At 49.7% G+C, this 23,639-nt stretch overlaps 1 protein-coding gene across 1 annotated transcript in view; it reads right to left on the reverse strand.

The window, feature by feature from the left end:
• Positions 1-3,191: 3,191 nt before the first annotated feature.
• The window catches only part of THSD4 (thrombospondin type 1 domain containing 4), a 434,172-nt gene continuing 413,724 nt past the window's right edge, over positions 3,192-23,639 (reverse strand). Inside the window, exons 16-17 of the mRNA XM_060259859.1 lie at positions 12,306-12,450; positions 3,192-3,394 (exon numbers count right to left, since the gene is read on the reverse strand). Of these exons, the coding sequence (XP_060115842.1) occupies positions 3,252-3,394; positions 12,306-12,450 (288 nt within the window). The 3' untranslated portion in view covers positions 3,192-3,251. The remainder of the gene's footprint in view (positions 3,395-12,305; positions 12,451-23,639) is intronic.

Genomic DNA, 23,639 nt, shown 5'->3' on the forward strand with positions numbered 1-23,639 from the left:
CTGAGTGGTGAGTCTATAATGCCAAAAATATTTTGGAAAATTTTGGTTGTGAATTTCCTTAATATATTCATGTGCTATCTCTGGAAGGATGGACAGACAGACAGACAGACAGATAGATAGATAGATATTGGATTTATATCCCACCCTCCACTCCAAAGAGTCTCAGAGCAGCTCACAATCTCCTTTCCCTTCCTCCCCCACAACAGACACCCTGTGAAGTAGATGAAGATATTGGATTTATATCCCGCCCTCCACTCCGAAGAGTCTCAGAGCGGCTCACAATCTCCTTTCCCTTCCTCCCCCACAACAGACACCCTGTGAGGTGGGTGGGGCTGGAGAGGGCTCTCACAGCAGCTGCCCTTTCAAGGACAACCTCTGCCAGAGCTATGGCTGACCCAAGGCCATGCTAGCAGCTGCAAGTGGAGGAGTGGGAAATCAAACCCGGTTCTCCCAGATAAGAGTCCGCACACTTAACCACTACACCAAACTGGCTAGATAGATAGATGATAGATAGATAGATAGATAGATAGATAGATAGATAGATAGATAGATAGATAGATAGATAGATAGATAGATAGATAGATAGATAGATAGATAGATAGATAGATAGATAGATAAATAGATAGATAACATGCTATTCCTACATGTATTCTTGTATGTATTTTAAAAATTGGGTCATGTGAAGTTGAGTGGAATTATCCTTGATGGAGTATATTGTTCCAAAACACATCTGATATCCAGCATACATGTTGATAGTGTACACTTTTTTACATAGTTGGAATTCATATCATTCTGGAAGACTGTCTTCATTCAATTGTATTAATAGTAGAGGTTATTCAATAGTGCTTTATGATCACAGGTTTTGCTTTAATATTGTTGATACATGTATGTCATACATATATATCTCCATGTCATATAATAGCTCTATCTATTGACAAACCCAATAGCATTTCACACATGAAGATGCCTTATATTATCAAGGTCAACATTGTCTACTCAGCCCGGTAGCATCACTCCGGGGTCCTGGGAAGATGTCTTCCCCTACCACCTGATCCTTTTAGTTGGAGACGCCATGAATTGAACCTGGGACATTCAGCATGGCGAGCCGATGCTCTCCCACTGAGGCACGGCCCCCTCCACAACTGAAAAAGTCCCCAACACTCCGGTTGAAAAATTCACACGTTTTGTGGGAGACTTTGACACAAAAATTGCACAACATTGGTTCGCTTCGCAGGAGGGAGAGAAGAACGCCAAAGAGGGACTTGGGTGGGAGGTGGAATCGACAGGGATGAGAAAGTGAGAAACAACCTTCTCTGCAATATATTATTGCTCAAAGCGGTTTGGTGCAGTGGCTGAGTGTGCGGACTCTTATCTGGGAGAACCGGGTTTGATTCCCCGACTCCTCCTCCACTTGCACCTGCTGGGATGGCCTTGGGTCAGGCATAGCTCTGGTAGAGGTTGTCCTTGAAAGGGCAGCTGCTGTGAGGACCCCCTCTCAGCCCCACCCACCTCACAGGGTGTCTGTTGTGGGGAAGGAAGGGAAAGGAGATTGTGAGCCCCTCTGATACTCTTCGAAGTGGAAGGCGGGATATAAATCTGCAGTCTTCTTCAGAGCTCTCTCAGCCCCACCCACCTCACAGGGTGTCTGTTGTGGGGGGAAAAGATATAGGAGATTGTGAGCCGCTCTGAGACTCTGATTCAGAGAGAAGGGCAGGTTATAAACCTACGGTCGTCCTCTTCTAATTCAGAAAACTCTTTGAAGAGTGGGTTAGTGGTTCTTCAGCGCCAACAGCGTGCACCAAATCTTCTGGGACAAAGAACAATGACTGCTTCCCCTTTGAAAATGTTAAAACAAAATTTAAATCCTGCAGTTACTTGGATCTGCCTGTAGCACCAATCAGGACACAGGGCCTTGGAAAGGCCAGATGATTTCATATATATGAACCTATGAAGCTGCCTTCTACTGAATCAGACCCTCGGTCCGTCAAAGTCAGTCTTGTCTACTCAGACTGGCAGCGGCTCTCCAGGGTCTCAAGCGGAGGTTTTTGATGCTTACTTGCCTGGACCCATTTTAAGTTGAAGATGCCGGGGATTGAACCTGAGACCTTCTGCTTACCAAGCAGATGCTCTGCCACTGAGTCACTGTCCCTCCCTAAAGCAAAGAGCAGAAAGACAAGGGGAAAAAAAACAACCTGAATACATGAAGCTGCCTTAGACCGAATTGGACCGTTGGTCCAATCAAGGTCAGTATAGTTCACTCCCAGAATCTCAGGCACAGGTCTTTCCCATCACCTGCTGTGTGGTCCTTTTCAAATGGAGATGCCGGGTATTGAACCGGGGACCTTCCATACGCCAAGCAGACGCTATACCAATCAGCCACAGCCTCTGCCAAGCCCGATATTCCCAGGCAGTCTCCCATCCAAGTACTAACTAGGCCTGACTCTGTTTGGCTTTCAAGATCAGGTGAGACTGGGCATATTTAGAGTGGTGTGGTTGTAGGATGAGCCCATGGAAGACGTCTGTAACTCCCAGGGCCGGCCCTTGGACTAGACAAACCAGGTGGCTGCCTGGGGCGTGGCCCTGGCAGGGGCGCCGGCGTGAGCCCCGGGAGGGCGCTGGAATTGCCCTCCCACCTTCCCTCACCTCCATGGCTACGGAAATACCTGTGAAAGCAGCTGGGAGGAGACGTGCACCTGTGCCGCAGAGCCTGCCGCGGGGCTGCCCGTCACTCTGCCGGCTGCGTCAGTCACAGGGGCGGAGCTAGGGCAGCATCACGGCGTACTCTGCGGCGAAGGCGGGCGGCTGCTCTCCACCACTTTCAGAGCGGGCGGAGCCCCCTGCCTAGGGTGCTGTTCCGCCTCGAGCCACTCCTGGTGACTCCACAAAGCTAGATTTCTACTTTCGTGATAATTAGCCGGTCCTAACAAAGGTAGCATCTTGCCATCTGGAACGGATCCTTGCTATCGTCGTGTACTTCATTGTACGAGGCACATTCTCAGTGGGTTGAGCTTAAGGCTGTGTCAACAAACATCGAACAAAAGAATCACATGGATTTACAGTGTATAGTTTCCAAAAGACAGAGAGTCCCGACACGGGGCGTGTGACGCGTCGCTGTGTGGGTCCGAGGTAACCACACCCCCTTGAGGCATTCGCTCAAGTTCAGAATCCTCATTCGGAGAAGGTCAGCCTCATCGCAGTCCAAGCAGCCGCAACAAGCAGGTGGAAGTCAGAGGCAGGCGACGGAGCTGCTGTTATCTGCGTCCCAGAAACCCCGACTGCCTGTTGGCGACCCTCAGACATGAAGCGCAGCAAGCCGTCTTGTAGTAAGTGTAGACGCAAAGCCGGGCCTGAACCACCACGTTGCAGTTGTAATATTTATCTTGGCAGTTTTCGTCTAGGAAGGAAGACACGAGACAAAAAAGCAGGCCTTTATGCAGTGCAGGCGCCAAACGACGGACCCGTCACTGCGGCACACGATGCCAGGTTATTGGTGCGGATGTTAGGATTTTGAGATACGGTTGTTGCAAATTTTGGCGGCGTCTTGGAAAGCAAAGCATTGAAGCCAAGGTCAAGGATGGGAAAAGGGAAGACAAACTCAACCCTAAAAATTTAAAATGGGGCACTGATGCTCTGTATTGGTGGTGCTTGGAGGGGGAAACAGTGGGAGGGTTTCTAGTGTCCTGGACCCCCTGGTGAACCTCCTGATGGCACTTGGGGGTTTTGGCCACTGTGTGACACAGAGTGTGGGATTGGATGGGCCACTGGCCTGATCCAACATGGCTTCTCTTATGTTCTTATGTCTGGGGCACTGATGCTCTGTATTCTTGGTGCTTGGGGGGGGGGGGCGGGGCGGGGAGCAGCAGTGGGAGGGCTTCTAGTGTCCTGACCCCACTGGTGGACCTCCTGATGGCACTTGGGTTTTTTGGCCACTGTGTGACACAGAGTGTGGGACTGGATGGGCCATTGGCCTGATCCAACATGGCTTCTCTTATGTTCTTATGTCTGGGGCACTGATGCTCTGTATTCTTGGTGCTTGGGGGGCACAGTGGGAGGGCTTCTAGTGTCCTGACCCCACTGGTGAACCTCCTGATGGCACTTGGGCTTTTTGGCCACTGTGTGACACAGAGTGTTGGACTGGAGGGGCCCTTGGCCTGATCCAACATGGCTTCTCTTATATTCTTATGTGACACAGAGTGTTGGACTGGATGGGCCATTGGCCTGATCCAACATGGCTTCTCTTATGTTCTTATGTGACACAGAGTGTTGGACTGGATGGGCCACTGGCCTGATCCAACATGGCTTCTCTTATGTTCTTATACCAGCACTGTTCAAAGGGTCAAACTAACTTAAAGATATATATATTATCAAAACTATATATTTTATTGATGATTCAGATTCAGATTATTTATTATTACGGTGCATAACCAATACGGTGTACACCAGGGGTGTCAAGCTCATTTGTTATGAGGGCTGGATCTGATATAAGAGACCTTGTCGGGCCGGGCCATGTGTATCATAAAACATAATGCCAGGTAGCAGAGATATAAACTCTATAAATGACACAGACAAATACAAAGATATTTTGTAAAAAAATATATATATATATATATATATATATATATATATATATATATATATATATATATATATATATATATATATATATATATATAGTAAAACATGCTTAAAACATTAGCACTCATTGGTCTTAAAGGTGTTTTCTTTGTATCTCTCCCGTGCGGTCCAGGGAACTGGGCAAACGAAGCTCTGGCTCTTTCCTTCCTTCCCCAGGGGACCAGGAGGGGGAGGAGCCTCAGCCAAAAGAAGGAAGAGAGGCTTGACTCAGTAGCTCTTTTAGAGAAGCCATGTTGGATCAGGCCAATGGCTCATCCAGTCCAACACTCTGTGTCACACAGAAGAACCTAAGAGAAGCCATGATGGATCAGGCCAGTGGCCCATCCAGTCCAACGATCTGACACACAGAAGAACCTAAGAGAAGCCATGTTGGATCAGGCCAGTGGCCCATCCAGTCCAACACTCTGTGTCACACAGTTGCCAATATATGTGTCTGCTGTGCAACTGATGGAGCCTGGCAAATCAACCTATCCCCCCCACCCTTCCTCCCCAAGGGAGGAGCCTCAGCCAATGGAGAAAATAGAGGCTGTAGCTCCTGTGCGATTGAGCAAGCCTGGCAAAGCAAGCTGCAATGCAGAAGAAAACAAGAGAGGGAGGAGGGAGGAGATGACAGCCAGTTGCTCAGGGGCCTGATAGGAGCATTCTGGGGGCCTGATTCGGCCCCTAGGCTGCATGTTTGACAATCCTGCCACAGCAGCGAATATTAAAAGATTAAAAACAAATGGTCTGAAGATCAGACTTCAAGCAACATCAACATGAGCTTCAAATAAGGCGTAGTCATTTCACATACAGAGTCGATGATTTCACATACATCATGGATGAATAGATCACGACCAATAGGATCATACTTATTTTGGCCCTAAGGACTTCCCCAGTGGCCAATAATATTATGATAAAGCACACACACATCCGGAATATGGCTGCCAATCCCCAGGCGGGGGCTGGAGATTCCCCGTTTTTAAGGCCCTCCCCTCACTTCAGGGTCATCAGCAAGTGCGGGGAGGGGAGGGAAATGTCTGCTGGGCACTCCATTATTCCCTTTGGAGACCAATTCCCATAGGGTATAATGGAGAATTGATGTACAGGTATCTGGGGCTCGCAGGGGGCTGTTTTTTGAAGTAGAGGCACCAAATTTGGTGCACAGCATTCAATGCTTATTCTCAAAACAACCTCTAAGATTCAAAAAGGTTGGGCCAGGGGGTCCAATTCTATGAGCCGCAAGAGAAGGTGCCCCTATCCTTCATTATTTCTAATGAAGGGAAGGCATTTAACAGGTGTGCGGTCCCTTTCAACGTGATGGCCCGAACTCCCTTTGGAGTTCAAGGATGCTTGTCACATCCTTGCTCCTAGCTCCACCCCCAAAGTCCCCAAATATTTCTTGAATTGGACTTGACAACCCTAATTCAGAAACACTGAGGCCAGATGTGGATCCCTGGTGGATGACCTCCAGCAGCATCTGGATCGATGCGGGCTCAGCGGTGCTGATGCTGTTAGACCCATCGGCTGCGTTCGATACGGTCGACCATCGGCTACTGAACCGCCGCCTCGCCAATGCGGGGATTCAGGGGGTTGGCCTTGCAATGGCTTTCCTCTTTCCTTGATGGTCGGGGACAAAGGGTGGCGATTGGGGGAGAACTGTCCCGGAGGCACCCACTTAACTGTGGGGGTGCCACAGGAGGCGGTTTTCTCCCCAATATTGTTTAACATCTACATGCGCCCCCTTGCCCAGATTGCCCAGAGGTATGGGTTGGGTTGTCACCAATATGTTGATGATACCCAGCTCTACCTACTGATGGACGGCCGGCCTGACTGTGTCCCAGAAAATCTGGATTTAGCGTTGCAGGCTGTGGCGGGATGGCTCAGGCTGAGTAGGCTGAAGCTAAATCCAGTGAAGACAGAGGTCCTTTGCCTGGGCCGGGGTGGTCTGGATAGGGAAATCCCCCTTCCAGCAATTGACGGTGCGCCACTGAAAATGGCGCATAAGGTCAAAAGCTTGGGGGTGCGGCTGGAGCCTGCCCTGACAATGGAGGCCCAAATAGCAGCCACTGCTAAATCCGCTTTTTTCCATCTTAGGTGGGTGAGGCAGTTGGTCCCCTTCCTGGAGCGCGACAACCTGACAACAGTGATCCATGCAACGGTCGCCTCGAGGTTGGATTACTGTAACGCCCTCTACATGGGGCTGCCCCTGAGCCGAACCCAGAAACTGCAGCTGGTGCAGAACACGGCGGCCAGGTTGTTATTGGGGCTCCCTAAGTGGGAGAACATACAGCCGGGGCTGCGGGAACTGCACTGGCTGCCAATAGTGTACCGGATTCATTACAAGGTTCTGGTTATTACCTTTAAAGCCCTATATGGCTGAGGACCTGCCTATCTTAACGACTGTCTCTTCCCATATACTCCCCAGAGGGTGCTCCGATCTTGTTCTCAAAATCTATTGGTAATCCCTGGGCCGAAGGCGGCCAAATTGAAGGTCACCAGGGAAAGGGCCTTTTTGATCGCTGCCCCCCCACTGGTGGAATCAACTCCCAGAGCAAATACGGGCCTTGCGGAATCTTGGTCAGTTCTGCGGGGCCTTCAAAACAGTCCTCTTCCAGCTGGCCTTTAACTGATACGGAGTTTATAGCATAGATGGAAGACCATCACACTGTAAAATCGAACAAGATAAAAACTAGATCCGAGCACCAAATGATATGCTGTGTTAATTTTTTAAATGTATAATTTTATAGAATGTATTATTTTATATGTATTGTTTTAACGCTTTGATGGTTTGTGCTGTGAGCTGCCAAGTCTGCTTCGGCAGGGAGGGCGGGATGCAAATCAAATCAAATCAAAATAAATAAAATAAAGATGTCGCTTTCTCAAATGTTGTGCGATTGCTGAAAGTTTATGGAATAGTCTATTACAGGGCTTTTTAGTACAGAGCCTACTGAAAGCTCCAGGAGGATTGGCTACATCATGGGGGTGTGGCCTAATATGCAAAGGAGCCCCTGCTAGAATTCTATCCCTGGACCCTGTACTAAGAGCCCTGTAAGCTCTTGGAGGGTTGGCTCCATCAAGGGGGTGTGGCCTAATATGCAAAGGAGCCCCTGCTAGAATTCTATACCTGGACCCTGTACTAAGAGCCCTGTAAGCTCTTGGAGGGTTGGCTCCATCAGGGGTGTGTGGCCTAATATGCAAAGGAGCCCCTGCTAGAATTCTATCTCTGGACCCTGTACTAAGAGCCCTGTAAGCTCTTGGAGGGTTGGCTCCATCAGGGGTGTGTGGCCTAATATGCAAAGGAGCCCCTGCTAGAATTCTATCCCTGGACCCTGTACTAAGGGCCCTGTAAGCTCTTGGAGGGTTGGCTCTATCAGGGGTGTGTGGCCTAATATGCAAAGGAACCCCTGCTAGAATTCTATCTCTGGACCCTGTACAAAGAGCCCTGTAAGCTCTTGGAGGGTTGGCTCCATCAGGGGTGTGTGGCCTAATATGCAAAGGAGCCCCTGCTGGAATTCTATCTCTGGGCCCTGTACTAAGAGCCCTGTAAGCTCTTGGAGGATTGGCTCCATCAGGGGTGTGTGGCCTAATATGCAAAGGAGCCCCTGCTAGAATTCTATCTCTGGACCCTGTACTAAGAGCCCTGTAAGCTCTTGGAGGGTTGGCTCCATCAGGGGTGTGTGGCCTAATATGCAAAGGAGCCCCTGCTAGAATTCTATCTCTGGACCCTGTACTAAGAGCCCTGTAAGCTCTTGAAGGATTGGCTCCATCAGGGGTGTGTGGCCTAATATGCAAAGGAGCCCCTGCTAGAATTCTATCTCTGGACCCTGTACTAAGAGCCCTGTAAGCTCTTGGAGGGTTGGCTCCATCAGGGGTGTGTGGCCTAATATGCAAAGGAAGCCCCTGCTGGAATTCTATCTTTGGGCCCTGTACTAAGAGCCCTGTAAGCTCTTGGAGGATTGGCTCCATCAGGGGTGTGTGGCCTAATATGCAAAGGAGCCCCTGCTAGAATTCTATCTCTGGACCCTGTACTAAGAGCCCTGTAAGCTCTTGGAGGGTTGGCTCCATCAGGGGTGTGTGGCCTAATATGCAAAGGAGCCCCTGCTGGAATTCTATCTCTGGGCCCTGTACTAAGAGCCCTGTAAGCTCTTGGAGGATTGGCTCCATCAGGGGTGTGTGGCCTAATATGCAAAGGAGCCCCTGCTAGAATTCTATCTCTGGACCCTGTACTAAGAGCCCTGTAAGCTCTTGGAGGGTTGGCTCCATCAGGGGGTTGCAGCCTAATATGCAAAGGAGTTCCTGCTACGAAAAAGCCCTGAAAATTCCCATGCTACGCGCACTTTCCTTCTGCCCTGAAACTTCCCAGCTTCTTCGTCCGCTGCATAATGAAGATGTGCCATATTAGGGAGGGAATGACAGAAGACTAGGGTTCATCTGGGCAGTTCCAGCCATCTCTGACCTGTTCCAAGATCCAGGTCACACTTTACCTGCCGCAGAAGTCTCAGTTTGTTGTGCAGCCACTGAAGCTGGATCAGGATATTTCCCAGCCCTAAATATTTTGATCAGCCGTCTCGCAGGGAATCTCTTGCTAGAAGGCACGAGGTGTTTAAAGTCGAGAGGCGCGCCAGCTTGCTCCCGCACCTTGCTCGGTGTAAATAATACATCTGCTCAAAGCACACAGCTTGAATAATACATCCGGCACAATCGCTTTTGCTCAAAGTACAAATCAATTTCATTTCCGGGCTCCCAAACAAGGTAGCGTGCGGCAGGGACGGTAGCCAAATGTTAATTGCTTGGCGAAACCCAGCTGTTTAAAGCGGCGCAGAAATCGGGAAAACAAGCACATTTCTTATCCAGGCCCCCTTTCCGGGGTTGCACAAAGAAGCCCTGCCTGACATGACCTGAATCAGTAGGGTTGCCAGGTCTGTGCTGGAAAACACCTGGAGGGTGGAGCCAGGAGAGGGCGGGATTTGGGGAGGGGAGGGGCCTCAGCAGGGTACAATGCCGTAGAGTCCACCCTTCCGAGCTAGGTCTGCCAAGTCCCTGGTCTGTGCGGGGTTTCCCTCACCTGGGAGGTTCCCAACTGCTGGACCACATTGGGCCGGTGGAGGGAACCTCCCCTGGTGTTGCCACCGTGATGACGTCATGCTGGCGATGGCACGCGGCGTCCTCTCTAGGCATTTCCAGGAAAACTCTATGGTTTCCCCGGACGCTCTAGACATTTCGGAGGGAAAAACTCTATGGTACAATAGGTACCATAGTGTTTTCCCCTCCCAAATGGCTAGAGCATCCGGGAAAACTATAGAGTTTCCACAGAAATGCCTAGAGCAGCTGCAAGCGCCGTCACCAGCGCGATGACTTCACTTTCTGGTGACGCCATTGCGTCGCGCGCACGCTTTGCGAGCACGTAAAAGTCCCCCGCTGCAGATCGGCGGGGACTTGACAACCTTATTCCAAGCAGCCATTTTCTCCAGTGTGATATTTGCACTAAATGTTCCTTTGTTATATTTGTCTAATATTTGCACTAAATTATTGCCTACACACGAGAGTGTGATATCATTGTTGACTGGTGAATTTTTATTCGTTATCTATTTTCTCCAGGGGAGCTGATCTCTGCCAGAGGGAGGGGAGTAAAGTTGCCAAGTCCAATTCAAGAAATATCTGGGGACTTTGGGGGTGGAGCCAGGAGACACTGAGGGTGGAGCCAGAAGCAAGGTTGTGACAAGCACAGTTGGGACTCCAAAGGGAGTTCTGGCCATCACATTTAAAGGGACCGCACACCTTTAAATTTCCTTCCCAATAATACCCCAATAATCTTTGTTGCCTGGAGAGGACCTGTAATCCCAGGACTTCGAGACTTCTTTACCACCTGGAGGCGGGCAACTCGAAAAGTGGTGGCTGCAGGGGCTTTTTTTTTTGTAGCAGAACTCCTTTGCATATTAGGCCACACACCCCCTCCCTGATGTAGCCAATCCTCCTGGAGCTCACAGTAGGCCCTTTAAGAAGAGCCCTGTAAATTCTTGGAGGATATGCTACATCAGGGGTGTGTGGCCTAATATGCAGAGGAGTTCCTGCTACAATAAAAGCCCTGAGCGGCAGGTTTGCAGCCTGAAGAAAGCCGAAAGGAAGGAACTAAAATTCCTAGTGGAAGCATTTTTCCCCATTTTCTCGGGTCACCGAATGCAGTACAAACCATTCCTCCGAAGCGACAGTATCATGTTCTATGTAGAATTTATTCAAGGTGGAGCGTGCTTCCCCGCTGTCTAGAACTCTGGGGTTTGTTTCAAAGCCAGCTCCACCGAAGCAAACATCCGAGGCAGTAAAATGCCCCCCCCCCAAACAGACGCTGAGCATGCGTGACTGTTGTCATTTTCTCAGATGCTCGAGGTTCTTAGTCGCTCCAAAGCAGACCACATCTTTGTGCCGCTCAATTCAATAATGTATGCTTTCCTTTAGGATTTCAGAATAGATGCGAAGGAATTGGGCAAATGACTATGAATCGGCCCTCAGTAGCAGTGCGAATGCTGTGTTAAGGTTAATAACATTTAGTATTTGTAGATTATAGAACCATTCATTTTAATCTAATATAGTCTTTCAAATAAACAGGGTATGGTGTATGGAAATAGCTCTAAATATTCTTTGCTTCATTTGGTTTCCCTCTCTCGTTCTATTTCGGATGCAGCTGCAGGTCTAAGAAATGTATTAATAAGGCTGAGAAAGGAAATATTCTTGAATATGTTTATATTTGAATATATCTGGTAGATATGCTTCATATATTATATATTACTTCATTTTGTTTCCCTCTCCCCCCCCCCCCCCCGATTTCTGATGCAGCTGCTATTACAAGAAATGTGATAAGGTTGAGAGAAGAACTATTCTTGAATATGTTTATATTTGAATATATCTGGTATGTATGCTTTGCACGGCTTTTTTGGTAGGCAAAGCCCAGCAGGAACTCATTTGCACATTAGGCCACACCCCCTGACATCACCATTGCTTCACACAGGGCTTTTTTGTAGAAAAAGTCCAGGAGGGACTCATTTGCATATTAGGCCACACCCCCTGGCATCACCATTGTTTCGCACAGGGCTTTATTTGTAGACAAACCCCAGCAGGAGCTCATTTGCACATTAGGCCACACCCCCTGACATCACCATTGTTTCGCACAGGGCTTTATTTGTAGACAAACCCCAGCAGGAGCTCATTTGCACATTAGGCCACACCCCCTGACATCACCATTGCTTCACACAGGGCTTTTTTGTAGAAAAAGTCCAGGAGGGACTCATTTGCATATTAGGCCACACCCCCTGGCATCACCATTGTTTCACACAGGGCTTTATTTGTAGACAAACCCCAGCAGGAGCTCATTTGCATATTAGGCCACACCCTGGTGCCAAACCAGTTGGAAATGCGTACCTCTGCGTTCCTGCTCAAAAAATGTCGTGCTGCTTTATACGTTATACATTATCTATACCTTTGAAAGTCCTGATAACCGCAAACATTGATATTTTTCTTTTTTAATTTCTCAGTTCCCTGTTCCCTTTCTTTTTTTTTTCCCGTGTCCTTCTTTCTTTTCTTTTCTTACACATACACAAGCTGCCCTCAAACTCCCACACCAGGTGACACTTGCTTCTGTTTTTTTCCCTCCACTAGATGGAGTCCTACGGTTAGAAGAACCGTCCTGTCCCCCTTACCTATTTCTGGTACGCAGTCCTGGGTATTGCAGGATTCCTTTTCCTCCGGCTTGAGTTGCGGGTCACACTTGGCACTGGGTGTCATGTCGTCGGACAAGCATCGCACCGCGCGGACGCGGAAACCGCCCTCGCAAGTTTTCGAGCACTGGAAAGACGAACGTTGCAAGTGAGAATCGGGGACAGAATTGGGATGAAGACATCGCCCCTCAGTGACGCACATGGAAGGTTCCATGTCCCCCCCTGGCAACTGGAAGCAGGCAGAGGGACTTACCGGTGACGGGGGGAGCTCAGGCCAGTGACCCAGAGATGCCACTGGTGATGAGGAGTCGGAGGGGGCCATAGAGGTCATCTAGTCCAACCCCCTGCCCAGTACAGGATGAGCCTAGACCATCCCTGACAAATGTTTATCCAGCCGCTGCCTAAAGCCTGCCAGGGAAGGGGAGCTCACCAGTTTGGTGTAGTGGTTAAGTGCGCAGACTCTTATCTGGGAGAACCGGGTTTTGATTCCCCACTCCTCCACTTGCAGCTGCTGGAACGGCCTTGGGTCAGCCGTAGCTCTTGCAGAGGTTGTCCTCAAAAGGGCAGCTTCTGGGAGAGCTCTCTCAGCCCCACCCGCCTCACAGAGTGTCTGTTGTGGGGGGAGAAGATAGAGGAGATTGTGAGCTGCTCTGAGACTCTGAGATTCGAAATGGAGGGAGGGATATAAATCCAATGTCATCTTCTCCCGTGGTAGCTGATTCCACTGTTGAACAACTCGGACTGTAAAAAAGGGTTTTTCTAACATGCAGCAATCCTGCTGTTCATTAAAACCCACTGTTACAAGTCCTCCCCTCTGTGGCCAACAAGAACAGCTCCCTGCCCTCCCCTAACGATGTCACTTCTGGTGCACACTGGAAGTGATGTCAGCACATCACCAGTGCTGCCTGGGACACTCTGGAGCTGTTAGGTATGAATTCTGACAGAGAGGGATCCCGTAAAGAGCGGATTCCCTGGGAGGTTGCAAAAGCTTTCTTTTCCGGGCTGTAGCAACCCCATCGCTTCCTCCAAAGGTGTCGATGAACACATGAAGAAGGAAAAGGAAAGGAGATTGTTATGCAGCTGCACCTACTATTAAATGGACAAGGTGGGAAGGAGGAGGTGGAAACTGTCAGAAAGGTTCAGGAGCTGCGTTCCCGTGAGCTCCCGCTGAATCTGAGCTCCTGGTGATCTTTCTCAAGGAGCTCTCTGGGGGAGGGGGGAAACCTTCACCGTTCCCCAAGTATTCCTCGCTCTCTAGCAATGTGGGCCAAACCTCATTACACCACAGTTTCACATTTTCAACTGCCTTTCAAAACGTCGCGCGTTTTGCATTGTTTCCAGTTCTTACAAGGCTACGGAGCCTCCCAGGGGTGTCCACAATTCGAGAGAGCTGAAAAACTTCCCTGGGGGGCGGCCTTAGCATCGCGCTCACTGTCTTTCTCTCTCTCTTTCTGGGAGCCAGGATTTGCGTCTGGGGACTTGAACAACAACGAGATGCAAAGAGCCTCATTCTACAACTCACAATGGAGGAGAAATAGCCCATGATGAGCACAATGGGCTGAGCATATTCATGTTCTGAGCCAAGTCATTAGGAACAACGTTGCAACACAGTATAGAATGGAAATTACCAGGGAGGAAATAGGGAAGCAACCACAGCATAAATCCATCCGAATCAGAGTTGGCTTTTTTTTTTTTTTTTGGTATAGTGATTAAGTGCACAGACTCTTATCTGGGAGAACAGGGTTTGATTCCCCACTCCTCCACTTGCACCTGCTGGAATGACCTGGGGTTAGCCATAGCTCTCGCAGGAGTTGTCCTTGAAAAGGCAGCTGCTGTGAGAGCCCTCTCAGCCCCACCCATATCACAGGGTGTCTGCTGTGGGGGGAGAAGATATAGAAGATTGTAAGCCGCTCTGAGTCTCTGATTCAGAGAGAAGGGTGGGGTATAAATCTGCAGTCTTCTTCTTCTTCAGAGCTCTCTCAGCCCCACCCACCTCACAGGGTGTCTGTTGTGGGGGGAGAAGATATAGGAGATTGTGAGCCACTCTGATTCAGAGAGAAGGGTGGGGTATAAATCTGCAGTCTTCTTCTTCAGAGCTCTCTCAGCCCCACCCACCTCACAGGGTGTCTGTTGTGGGGGGAGAAGATATAGGAGATTGTGAGCCGCTCTGAGTCTCTGATTCAGAGAGAAGGGCGGGGTATAAATCTGCAGTCTTCTTCTTCAGAGGTCTCTCAGCCCCGCCCACCTCACAGGGTGTCTGCTGTGGGGGGAGAAGATATAGGAGATTGTGAGCCGCTCTGAGTCTCTGATTCAGAGAGAAGGGCGGGGTATAAATCTGCAGTCTTCTTCTTCAGAGCTCTCTCAGCCCCACCCACCTCACAGGGTGTCTGCTGTGGGGGGAGAAGATATAGGAGATTGTGAGCCGCTCTGAATCTCTGATTCAGAGAGAAGGGCGGGGTATAAATCTGCAGTCTTCTTCTTCAGAGCTCTCTCAGCCCCACCCACCTCACAGGGTGTCTGCTGTGGGGGGAGAAGATATAGGAGATTGTGAGCCACTCTGAGTACGATTTGGTCTCCAGACCCCTCACCAAAGTCAATGAAACAGGTGAACAAAGCAGGAGTCAAGTTTCACCTTTAAGACCAACCAAGTTTTATTCGGAACGGAAGCTTTCGTGTGCTCTCTAAGCACAATTCGTCAGACGAGGGGATCAGGTATTGTGGACTGAAACACAAGCAGTTTGTTGATTAAGTATGCAGACTGATCACATGGTAAACCAGTATGGCTTGGCCATTTGGTCTGGAGAGCCATAGAAAGCAATAAAGTCCTCTGCCAATTGGTGTTTCTGTAAATCTAGGTGAATCACAAAAGGACGTGTATTTCCTAGTTGTAGTCCACCTAATTTACTCGGCTGCCCACTTGGATCTATCTCAGTGAAGCAGGGTGAGAGCAGAGGGGAAGGGAAAAGCTAGGACAAAGTCCTTAATTAACAGTCAGTGGGTGAAGATGTACGGGAGAGATTTAGACTCATGATTTTCAAAGTCTCTTGGCTTGTGGGCGGGCGGAGGGAAAGACTGTGGAAACAAAAGCTAAGCTGCAAGAAGTAAGAGAAGTTGTCGCGCGACCCTGTCATTTCGAATTCGACACCCAAGGAGGAAAGGGGTCAGTCGCATCGACGAAAAGGTCAGCTAGATGTTCTTTAAGCGCTTTATTATTTCTCTTATTTGATAGCAGCACAGAAGGGACCTTTCCGTTCTTAATTGTGTGGGAAAGCTAGAGGTTTTCCCGCGCCGCCCCCCCCCCCCCCCCGAAGTTGTTGGGTGAAATTGAAAAGCGCTCGCGGAGATATTGCCAACGATTTCTAGCGAACGGCACCCTTGCCCAAAGTTTGACATTTTTCGGGGACGCAATGTTCTCGCACTCTTGACATTTACTCGCAGTTCTTAAGATTTGAAGGGTCCCAGAGTGAAATATCAAAAAAAAAAAAAATGCCGACATTTAATAGTAAACCTCGATGAAAACTAAATACTCTTGGTAAATGTTTCTGCATCACGGTTTCATTCCGTTATGGAGCGGTGGCGTTGCTGGACATTCCCACAATGCCCCCGTCACCCAGTCCTTGCCAGGCTAAAACATTCTTCTTCCACCAGATTTTCCCATCAAAGTTTTAACCCAGGGTTCCTCCCCTTTCCTGACACTTGCCCAGTGTTTTGAGAAAGTGGGTGGGGCTTCAAGCTGCCCGGGTTCCTGATTGACCATTGAGTATCTGATTGGCTGTGCATATATATTTTTAGAAGGTGTTTTGGCAGCAGGTGCCATCCCAGCACAAGGATCTTAGAATCACAGAGTTGGAAGGGATTTGCTGGCCTTCTGACTGTGGGGGGTGGGGCAGCCAAGGAGAGCTCCAGGTGAGCGAGGACTGCTTGGGCTAGCTGGATCTCTAGCCAGCCCAAGCAGGCCTCGCTCACCCGGGGCTCTCCTTTCTTGCATTGGGTTGCTTTTGGCTGTTGGTTGGAGGTGGCATATGCTAATGAGTTATGTTAATGAACTCCACCACCTATTTTTCAACAAAAGGACCTCTGATATTAGGCCACATACCCCTGATGTAGCCAATCCTCCAAGAGCTTCCAGGGCTCTTAGTACAGGGTCCAGAGATAGAATTCCAGCAGGGGCTCCTCTGCATATTAGGCCACACACCCCTGATGGAGCCAACCCTCCAAGAGCTTATAGGGCTCTTAGTACAGGGTCCAGAGATAGAATTCTAGCAGGGGCTCCTTTGCCTATTAGGCCACACCCAGTGATGGAGCCAACCCTCCAAGAGCTTACAGGGCTCTTAGTGCAGGGCCCAGAGATAGAATTCCAGCAGGGATTCCTTTGCATATTAGGCCACACACCCCTGATGGAGCCAACCCTCCAAGAGCTTACAGGGTTCTTAGTACAGGGTCCAGAGATAGAATTCTAGCAGGGGCTCCTTTGCATATTAGGCCACACACCCCTGATGGAGCCAACCCTCCAAGAGCTTACAGGGCTCTTAGTACAGGGTCCAGAGATAGAATTCTAGCAGGGGCTCCTTTGCATATTAGGCCACACACCCCTGATGGAGCCAACCCTCCAAGAGCTTACAGGGCTCTTAGTACAGGGTCCAGAGATAGAATTCTAGCAGGGGCTCCTTTGCATATTAGGCCACACACCCCTGATGGAGCCAACCCCCCAAGAGCTTTCAGGGCTCTTAGTACAGGGTCCAGAGATAGAATTCCAGCAGGGCTCCTTTGCATATTAGGCCACACACCCCTGATGGAGCCAACCCTCCAAGAGCTTACAGGGCTCTTAGTACAGGGTCCAGAGATAGAATTCTAGCAGGGGCTCCTTTGCATATTAGGCCACACACCCCTGATGGAGCCAACCCTCCAAGAGCTTACAGGGCTCTTAGTGCAGGGTCTACTGTAACACCATGCTTGGGTGGGGCATTCTTATCCAAATTCCGGGGAGGGGGAAATCCCTTTGTTGATTTACGATTCTTCAAATGAAGTCCAGTGTAAATGACAGGGTGGGATAAATCATTAGTCTACTTCCATTACAGTCGCCTCCTTTTTCTTGGACTTTGCGGGAGTTATGTTCCCCAGATGTATCTTAACACTCAAATACCATTTGAGCTCCTTGCTGCCTTGGTCATCTCGTAAAACTTCAAAAACACTTTAACTACAAGAACTTCTTTAGCCTTCCGGCATCCAAATTGTTTTGTTTCAGAGGATAACTTTTTCCATCCTTCTAAACAGAATTATTTGGGAATAAGAGAGTGGGGACATCATTTTCTCTACCAGCATCCCAAAAAATTGCGGTTTTGTTCCCCACTGCGGCCAAACAATATTCTTGGCCAAACAATTTTGAATCCTCCAGAGGGCTCACCTTTCAAGCTCTCTGTAATCTTAGGTCATCTTTGGGCATTAGGGAGAAGCGCTGCTGGGAGGTTGGAAGATGGCTTCTGCGGTCCACAGGTTGCGTCAGTAATACCCAAGAGAAGGAAACTTCTGCTACCCCATTTCTAAGACCACACTTGGAATATTGTGTGCAGTAGTTCTGAGCTTGGCGCTTTCACACATGCTAACTAATGCCATTTCAATCCGCTCCAGTGACAGTTTGGTGTAGGTGTTAAGTGCGTGGACTCTTATCTGGTAGAACCTGGTTTGATTCCCCACTCCTCCACTTGCAGCTGCTGGAATGGCCTTGGGTCAGCCAGAGCTCTCTTATCTGGGAGAACCGGGTTGGATTCCCCACTCCTCCATTTGCACCTGCTGGCATGGCCTTGGGTCAGCCATGGCTCTCTTATCTGGGAGAACCGGGTTTGATTCCCCACTCCTCCACTTGCAGCTGCTGGAATGGCCTTGGGTCAGCCGTAGCTCTCTTATCTGGGAGAACCAGGTTTGATTCCCCACTCCTCCACTTGCAGCTCCTGGAATGGCCTTGGGTCAGCCGTAGCTCTCTTATCTGGGAGAACTGGGTTTGATTCCCCACTCCTCCACTTGCAGCTGCTGGAATGGCCTTGGGTCAGCCAGAGCTCTCTTATCTGGGAGAACCGGGTTGGATTCCCCACTCCTCCACTTGCACCTGCTGGCATGGCCTTGGGTCAGCCATGGCTCTCTTATCTGGGAGAACCGGGTTTGATTCCCCACTCTTCCACTTGCAGCTGCTGGAATGGTCTTGGGTCAGCCATAGCTATCACAGAGGTTGTCTTCGAAAGAGCAGCTTCTGGGAGAGCTCTCTCAGCCCCACCCACCTCACAGGGTGTCTGTTGTGGGGGTGGAAGATGTGGAGAAACGCCATCTGAGAGTGTTGGTGCTTCATCCAAAAAGGCAGGGATCAGTAAATCCATTCAGCAGGCTTTGTAGCCTTCCCCTCACTCCCCCCCCTCCCTTCCAGAGCCAAACCGACAACGCTAGGGGGAAAGTCTCCTAGAGAGGCAGGAAGTGCTGTTGTTCCTTGCATGTATTAGGCAGGAAGAGAAGGGAGATTTGAGCCAGCGCTCGAGCAAGCATGTGGTGAGCAATGGAGGCTCCTGCCTGGGGGCCCCCAGGCAGGCAGACAAAGTAAGTCATTTTCTTAGGCAGATCAAGTATAGACCAGGGACAATACGATGCGTTTAAAAACCACCTTTATTTTGTTATGCTGTTTGCTGTGCTTTGCTGTGCGGTGCTAACTTTTTAAAGGCAACTGTTTTTGGTTTGTTTTTCTTTTCCTACCTTTTTCTCTTTTTAAATAAATATATTTTTACTGTTTAAATGCTGGCAATCAATCTCTGTACCACCTAGATCCCCAGACCGCTTTAGACCACGCTGTGTTGAGAAGGGGGCCCCGGGGAAGGGGGAAGGCATGCAGTTGGATAAGGTGCCAATCCTCCAGGGGTGCCCCAAAGAAGTGCTGAGGTCTCTGTGAAACCCAAGTGCAGGGTGGCAGAGGACCTGGAGGCCTAGCCTCACAGCTGGAGAGGGGGATTGAACCCCGGGACTGAGCAGGTGGTGGCAGCGAGCCCAAGGGGCAGGAGGAGAAATAGCTCCCTCCAGGAGTTGGCGACTCAATAGGGAGCTGACGGGACCGGGTCTGAAGGCAGAATCGGGCCGGTTCCGCCACAGAAGACAACGGAGATTGTAAGCTGCTCTGAGACTCTCATTCAGAGAGAAGGGCGGGGTATAAATCTGCGGTCTTCTTCTTTGCAAATGGATCTTGCCATCTCACACAGTCAAATTCAGTTGCAAAGTAGATTGAAAGTGTGTGTGTGCGAAAGTCACCACACTTTTCCAGAGGAGGAGGAACGATAGGGTTGCGAGGGACCTCCAGGGTAATCTAGTCCAATCTCCTGCACAATGCAGGAAAATCACAAGTACCGCCCCCTGCCCTCCTTCTCATGATCTAAGTTCACAGAATCTGTATTACTGGAGGCAAGGTCGGCGCTAGGAGTGGTTGATTCCCCACTCCTCCACTGGCAGCTGTTGGAATGGAACGTTCTTTAGGCACTATTATTTTATTTGATAATAGCACAGAAGGTACCTTCATTTTCAATGGAGGCCCAGATAGCAGCCGCTGCCAAGTCAGCCTTTTTTCAACTGAGGCGGGCAAGGCAGTTGGCTCCCTTCCTAGAGCGTCGGGACCTGGCAACAGTGATCCACGCAACGGTCACCTCGAGACTAGATTACTGTAATGCCCTCTACATGGGGCTGCCTTTGTGCCGAACCCGGAAGCTGCAGCTAGTGCAGAACGCAGCTGCTAGATTGCTGCTGGGGCTCCCAAAGCGGGAGCACATACTGCCGGGGCTGCGCGAACTGCACTGGCTGCCAGTTATATACCGGATTCTTTACAAAGTGCTGGTTATTACCTTTAAAGTCTTATATGGCCGAGGACCTGCCTACCTCAGGGACCGTCTCTCCCCGTATGAACCCCAGAGAGCACTGAGGTCAGCAGGGAAGAACCTGCTGACTATCCCCGGGCCAAAAGAGGTAAAGCTCCTGAGTACCCGTACTCGGGCTTTCTCCATTATGGCTTCACAGCTGTGGAATCAGCTCCCAGATGAAATGCGGGCCCTGCGGGACTTTGAACAGTTCCGCAGGGCCTGCAAGACCACCTTGTTCCGAATGGCCTTCACCAGCTGAAACTGCTAAGTAAACTTGCCAGCAATTATAGCACCAAATACATTAACGTCTCTCTTAGAATTTTAATGGATTTTTAATCAATTGTAGTTAAATGTTATTTATTATTATTATTGTACAATGTATGTTTTAAGTTCTTGTTGTTAGCCGCCCTCAGCCGCTCTGGCGGGGAGGGCGGGATACCAATAAAATGTGACTGACTGACTGACTGTGACTTTTTGTTCTTAACTGAGTGGCTCTCTCTCTCTCTCAAACCATCTCTGCTTCTCGCTTGCCTTGAAAGCCACGCCCAACCCTGCAAGCTTCCTTTATGGAACTCATTGTGTGCAAATAAGTGACATCACCAGAAGTGAGGTCATTGTGCAGGGTGGCGGGGGACGAGAGAGTGACGGGCGGTGCACAAGAGTGCTGCCACGGCGCTGCTTTCCCCATGCACTAAGCTCTTCAGAGGCTTCCAAGGAAGCCTCCAAAAGCACACTGCTTTTGCGTTGCCCGGCCACTTTTGGGTTGAAAGCGGTTGAGCGGCACCTTCCAAAGGCACCGTCGAGCTGCTTTCAACCCAAAGGTGACCGATGCCGCTAAAACAGAGGTCCTTTGCCTGAGCCATGGTGGCCTGGGAAGGGAAATCCCCCTACCAGCTTTTGACGGTGCGCCATTGGAAACGGCGCGCAAGGTCAAGAGCTTATGGGTGCTGCTGGAGCCTTCCTTGTCAATGGAGGCCCAGATAGCAGCCACTGCTAAATCTGCCTTTTTTCATTTTAGACAAGCGAGGCAGTTGGCCCCCTTCCTGGAGCACGACGACCTGGCAACAGGGATCCACGCAACGGTCACCTCGAGGTTAGACTACTGTAATGCCCTCTACATGGGGCTGCCCCTGTGCCGAACCCGGAAACTGCAGCTAGTGCAGAACGCAGCAGCCAGACTGTTATTGGGGCTCCCTAAGTGGGAGCACATACAGCCGAGGCTGCGGGAACTGCACTGGCTGCCGCTTGTTATTACCTTCAAAGCCCTATATGGCTGACGACCTGCCTAACTTAGGGACCGTCTCTCCCCATATGTTCCCCAGAGGGTACTGAGATCTGGTTCGCAAAATCTATTGACAATCCCTGGGCCGAAGGAGGCCAAACGGAAAGCTACAAGAGAACGGACCTTTTTGATCACAGCTCCCCACTGGTGGAACCAATTACCAGAAGAGGTGCGGGCCCTGCAGAGCCTCGCTTAGTTCTGCAGGGCCTGCAAGACTACCCTCGTTCGGTTGGCTTTTCCTTAATGTGGAACCTATTGTACCGTCACCACGTAAAATTGTAAGATGAGTAACATCGAGACTGTAGCACCAAACTAATTTGCTGGAACTGAATTCGATGATTTTAATTAGATGGCTTTAATGTAATAATATACTAGTGAATTGTATTGTGCAATATGTTGTGTAACCAGTGTGCTTTTATTACTGTAATATTTGTATTTTATGTTATGCTGTGTGAGCCGCCTTGAGTCTGATTTGGCGGGGAGGGCGGGATACAAATTAATCATTATTATTACTATTATTATTATTATTGTTGTTGTTGTTGTTGTTATTGTTATTAAAACAGTGTGCTCTTCTTCCTTGGACGCCTCCCAAGAGCTTAGTGCACTGTGCAACGCTCTTCCGAGTCTGCCTTCAAGACAGGCTAAGAGAAGAAGATATTGGATTTTTTTTTAGAAGATATGGGATTTATATCCTGCCCTCCACTCCGAAGAGTTTCAGAGCGCCTCACAATCTCCTTTCCCTTCCTCCCCCACAACAGACACCCTGTGAGGTAGATGAAGATATTGGATTTATATTCCGCCCTCCACTCCGAAGAGTCTCAGAGCAGCTCACAATTTCCTTTCCCTTCCTCCCCCACAACAGACACCCTGTGAGGTAGATGAAGATATTGGATTTATATCCCCCCCCACTCCGAAGAGTCTCAGAGCGGCTCACAATCTCCTTTCCCTTCCTCCCCCACAACAGACACCCTGTGAGGTAGAAGAAGATATTGGATTTATATCCCACCCTCCACTCTGAAGAGTCTCAGAGGGGCTCACAATCTCCTTTCCCTTCCTCCCCCACAACAGACACCCTGTGAGGTAGATGAAGATATTGGATTTATATCCCGCCCTCCACTCCGAAGAGTCTCAGAGCGGCTCACAATCTCCTTTCCCTTCCTCCCCCACAACAGACACCCTGTGAGGTAGATGAAGATATTGGATTCATATCCCGCCGTCCACTCCGAAGAGTCTCAGAGCGGCTCACAATCTCCTTTCCCTTCCTCCCTCACAACAAACACCCAGTGAGGTAGAAGAAGATATTGGATTTATATCCCGCCCTCCACTCCAAAGAGTCTCAGAGGGGCTCACAATCTCCTTTCCCTTCCTCCCCCACAACAGACACCCTGTGAGGTGGGTGGGGCTGGAGAGGGCTCTCACAGCAGCTGCCCTTTCAAGGACAACCTCTGCCAGAGCGATGGCTGACCCAAGGCCATTCCAGCAGGTGCCAGTGGAGGAGTGGGGCATCAAACCCGGTTCTCCCGGATAAGAGAGCTATGGCTGACCCAAGGCCATTCCAGCAGCCGTAAGCGGAGGAGTGGGGAATCAAACCCGGTTCTCCCAGATAAGAGTCCACACACTTAACCACTACGCCAAACTGGCTCTCTGTGTGGAACACTCTGCGTGGGTAAGGGGATACCTGGTGGCGCCCCCAGGTGGGGTAGTGTCCCAGGCCACTGCCTACCCCCACCAACCCTGACTACAGAATTGGTTTTTGGCTGGATCCTACCCTATGCTCTGCAATTATTTACTGAAAACATGTTTAAGTCTCCTTTCCATAGGATTAAGGTCACCTGAGGCAGAAAACAATGGGAACATCGAAATACTAAATGTATATATATACTAAAACCAACATTTAAAATGAACTACTTCAATAAAAATACATAAACTAACAAAACCAGAAACAGAAATAGAGAACTGGGGGGGACACCTCAGGGGTCATCTAGTCCACCCCCTGCACGACGCTAAAAATTCAAAACTATCTTCCCACCCCATTCCCCCAGGGGTCCCTGATGTATGCTGTTTTATTCCCTCCCCTTCAATACCCGCAGGAAACAGCTTCCAATCGCCTTCCCTTCCTCTCCCCACAACAGACACCCTGTGAGGGAGATGGGG

The sequence above is a fragment of the Heteronotia binoei genome, chromosome 19, assembly GCF_032191835.1.
Source record: "Heteronotia binoei isolate CCM8104 ecotype False Entrance Well chromosome 19, APGP_CSIRO_Hbin_v1, whole genome shotgun sequence".
NCBI classification, from domain to species: Eukaryota; Metazoa; Chordata; class Lepidosauria; order Squamata; family Gekkonidae; genus Heteronotia; species Heteronotia binoei.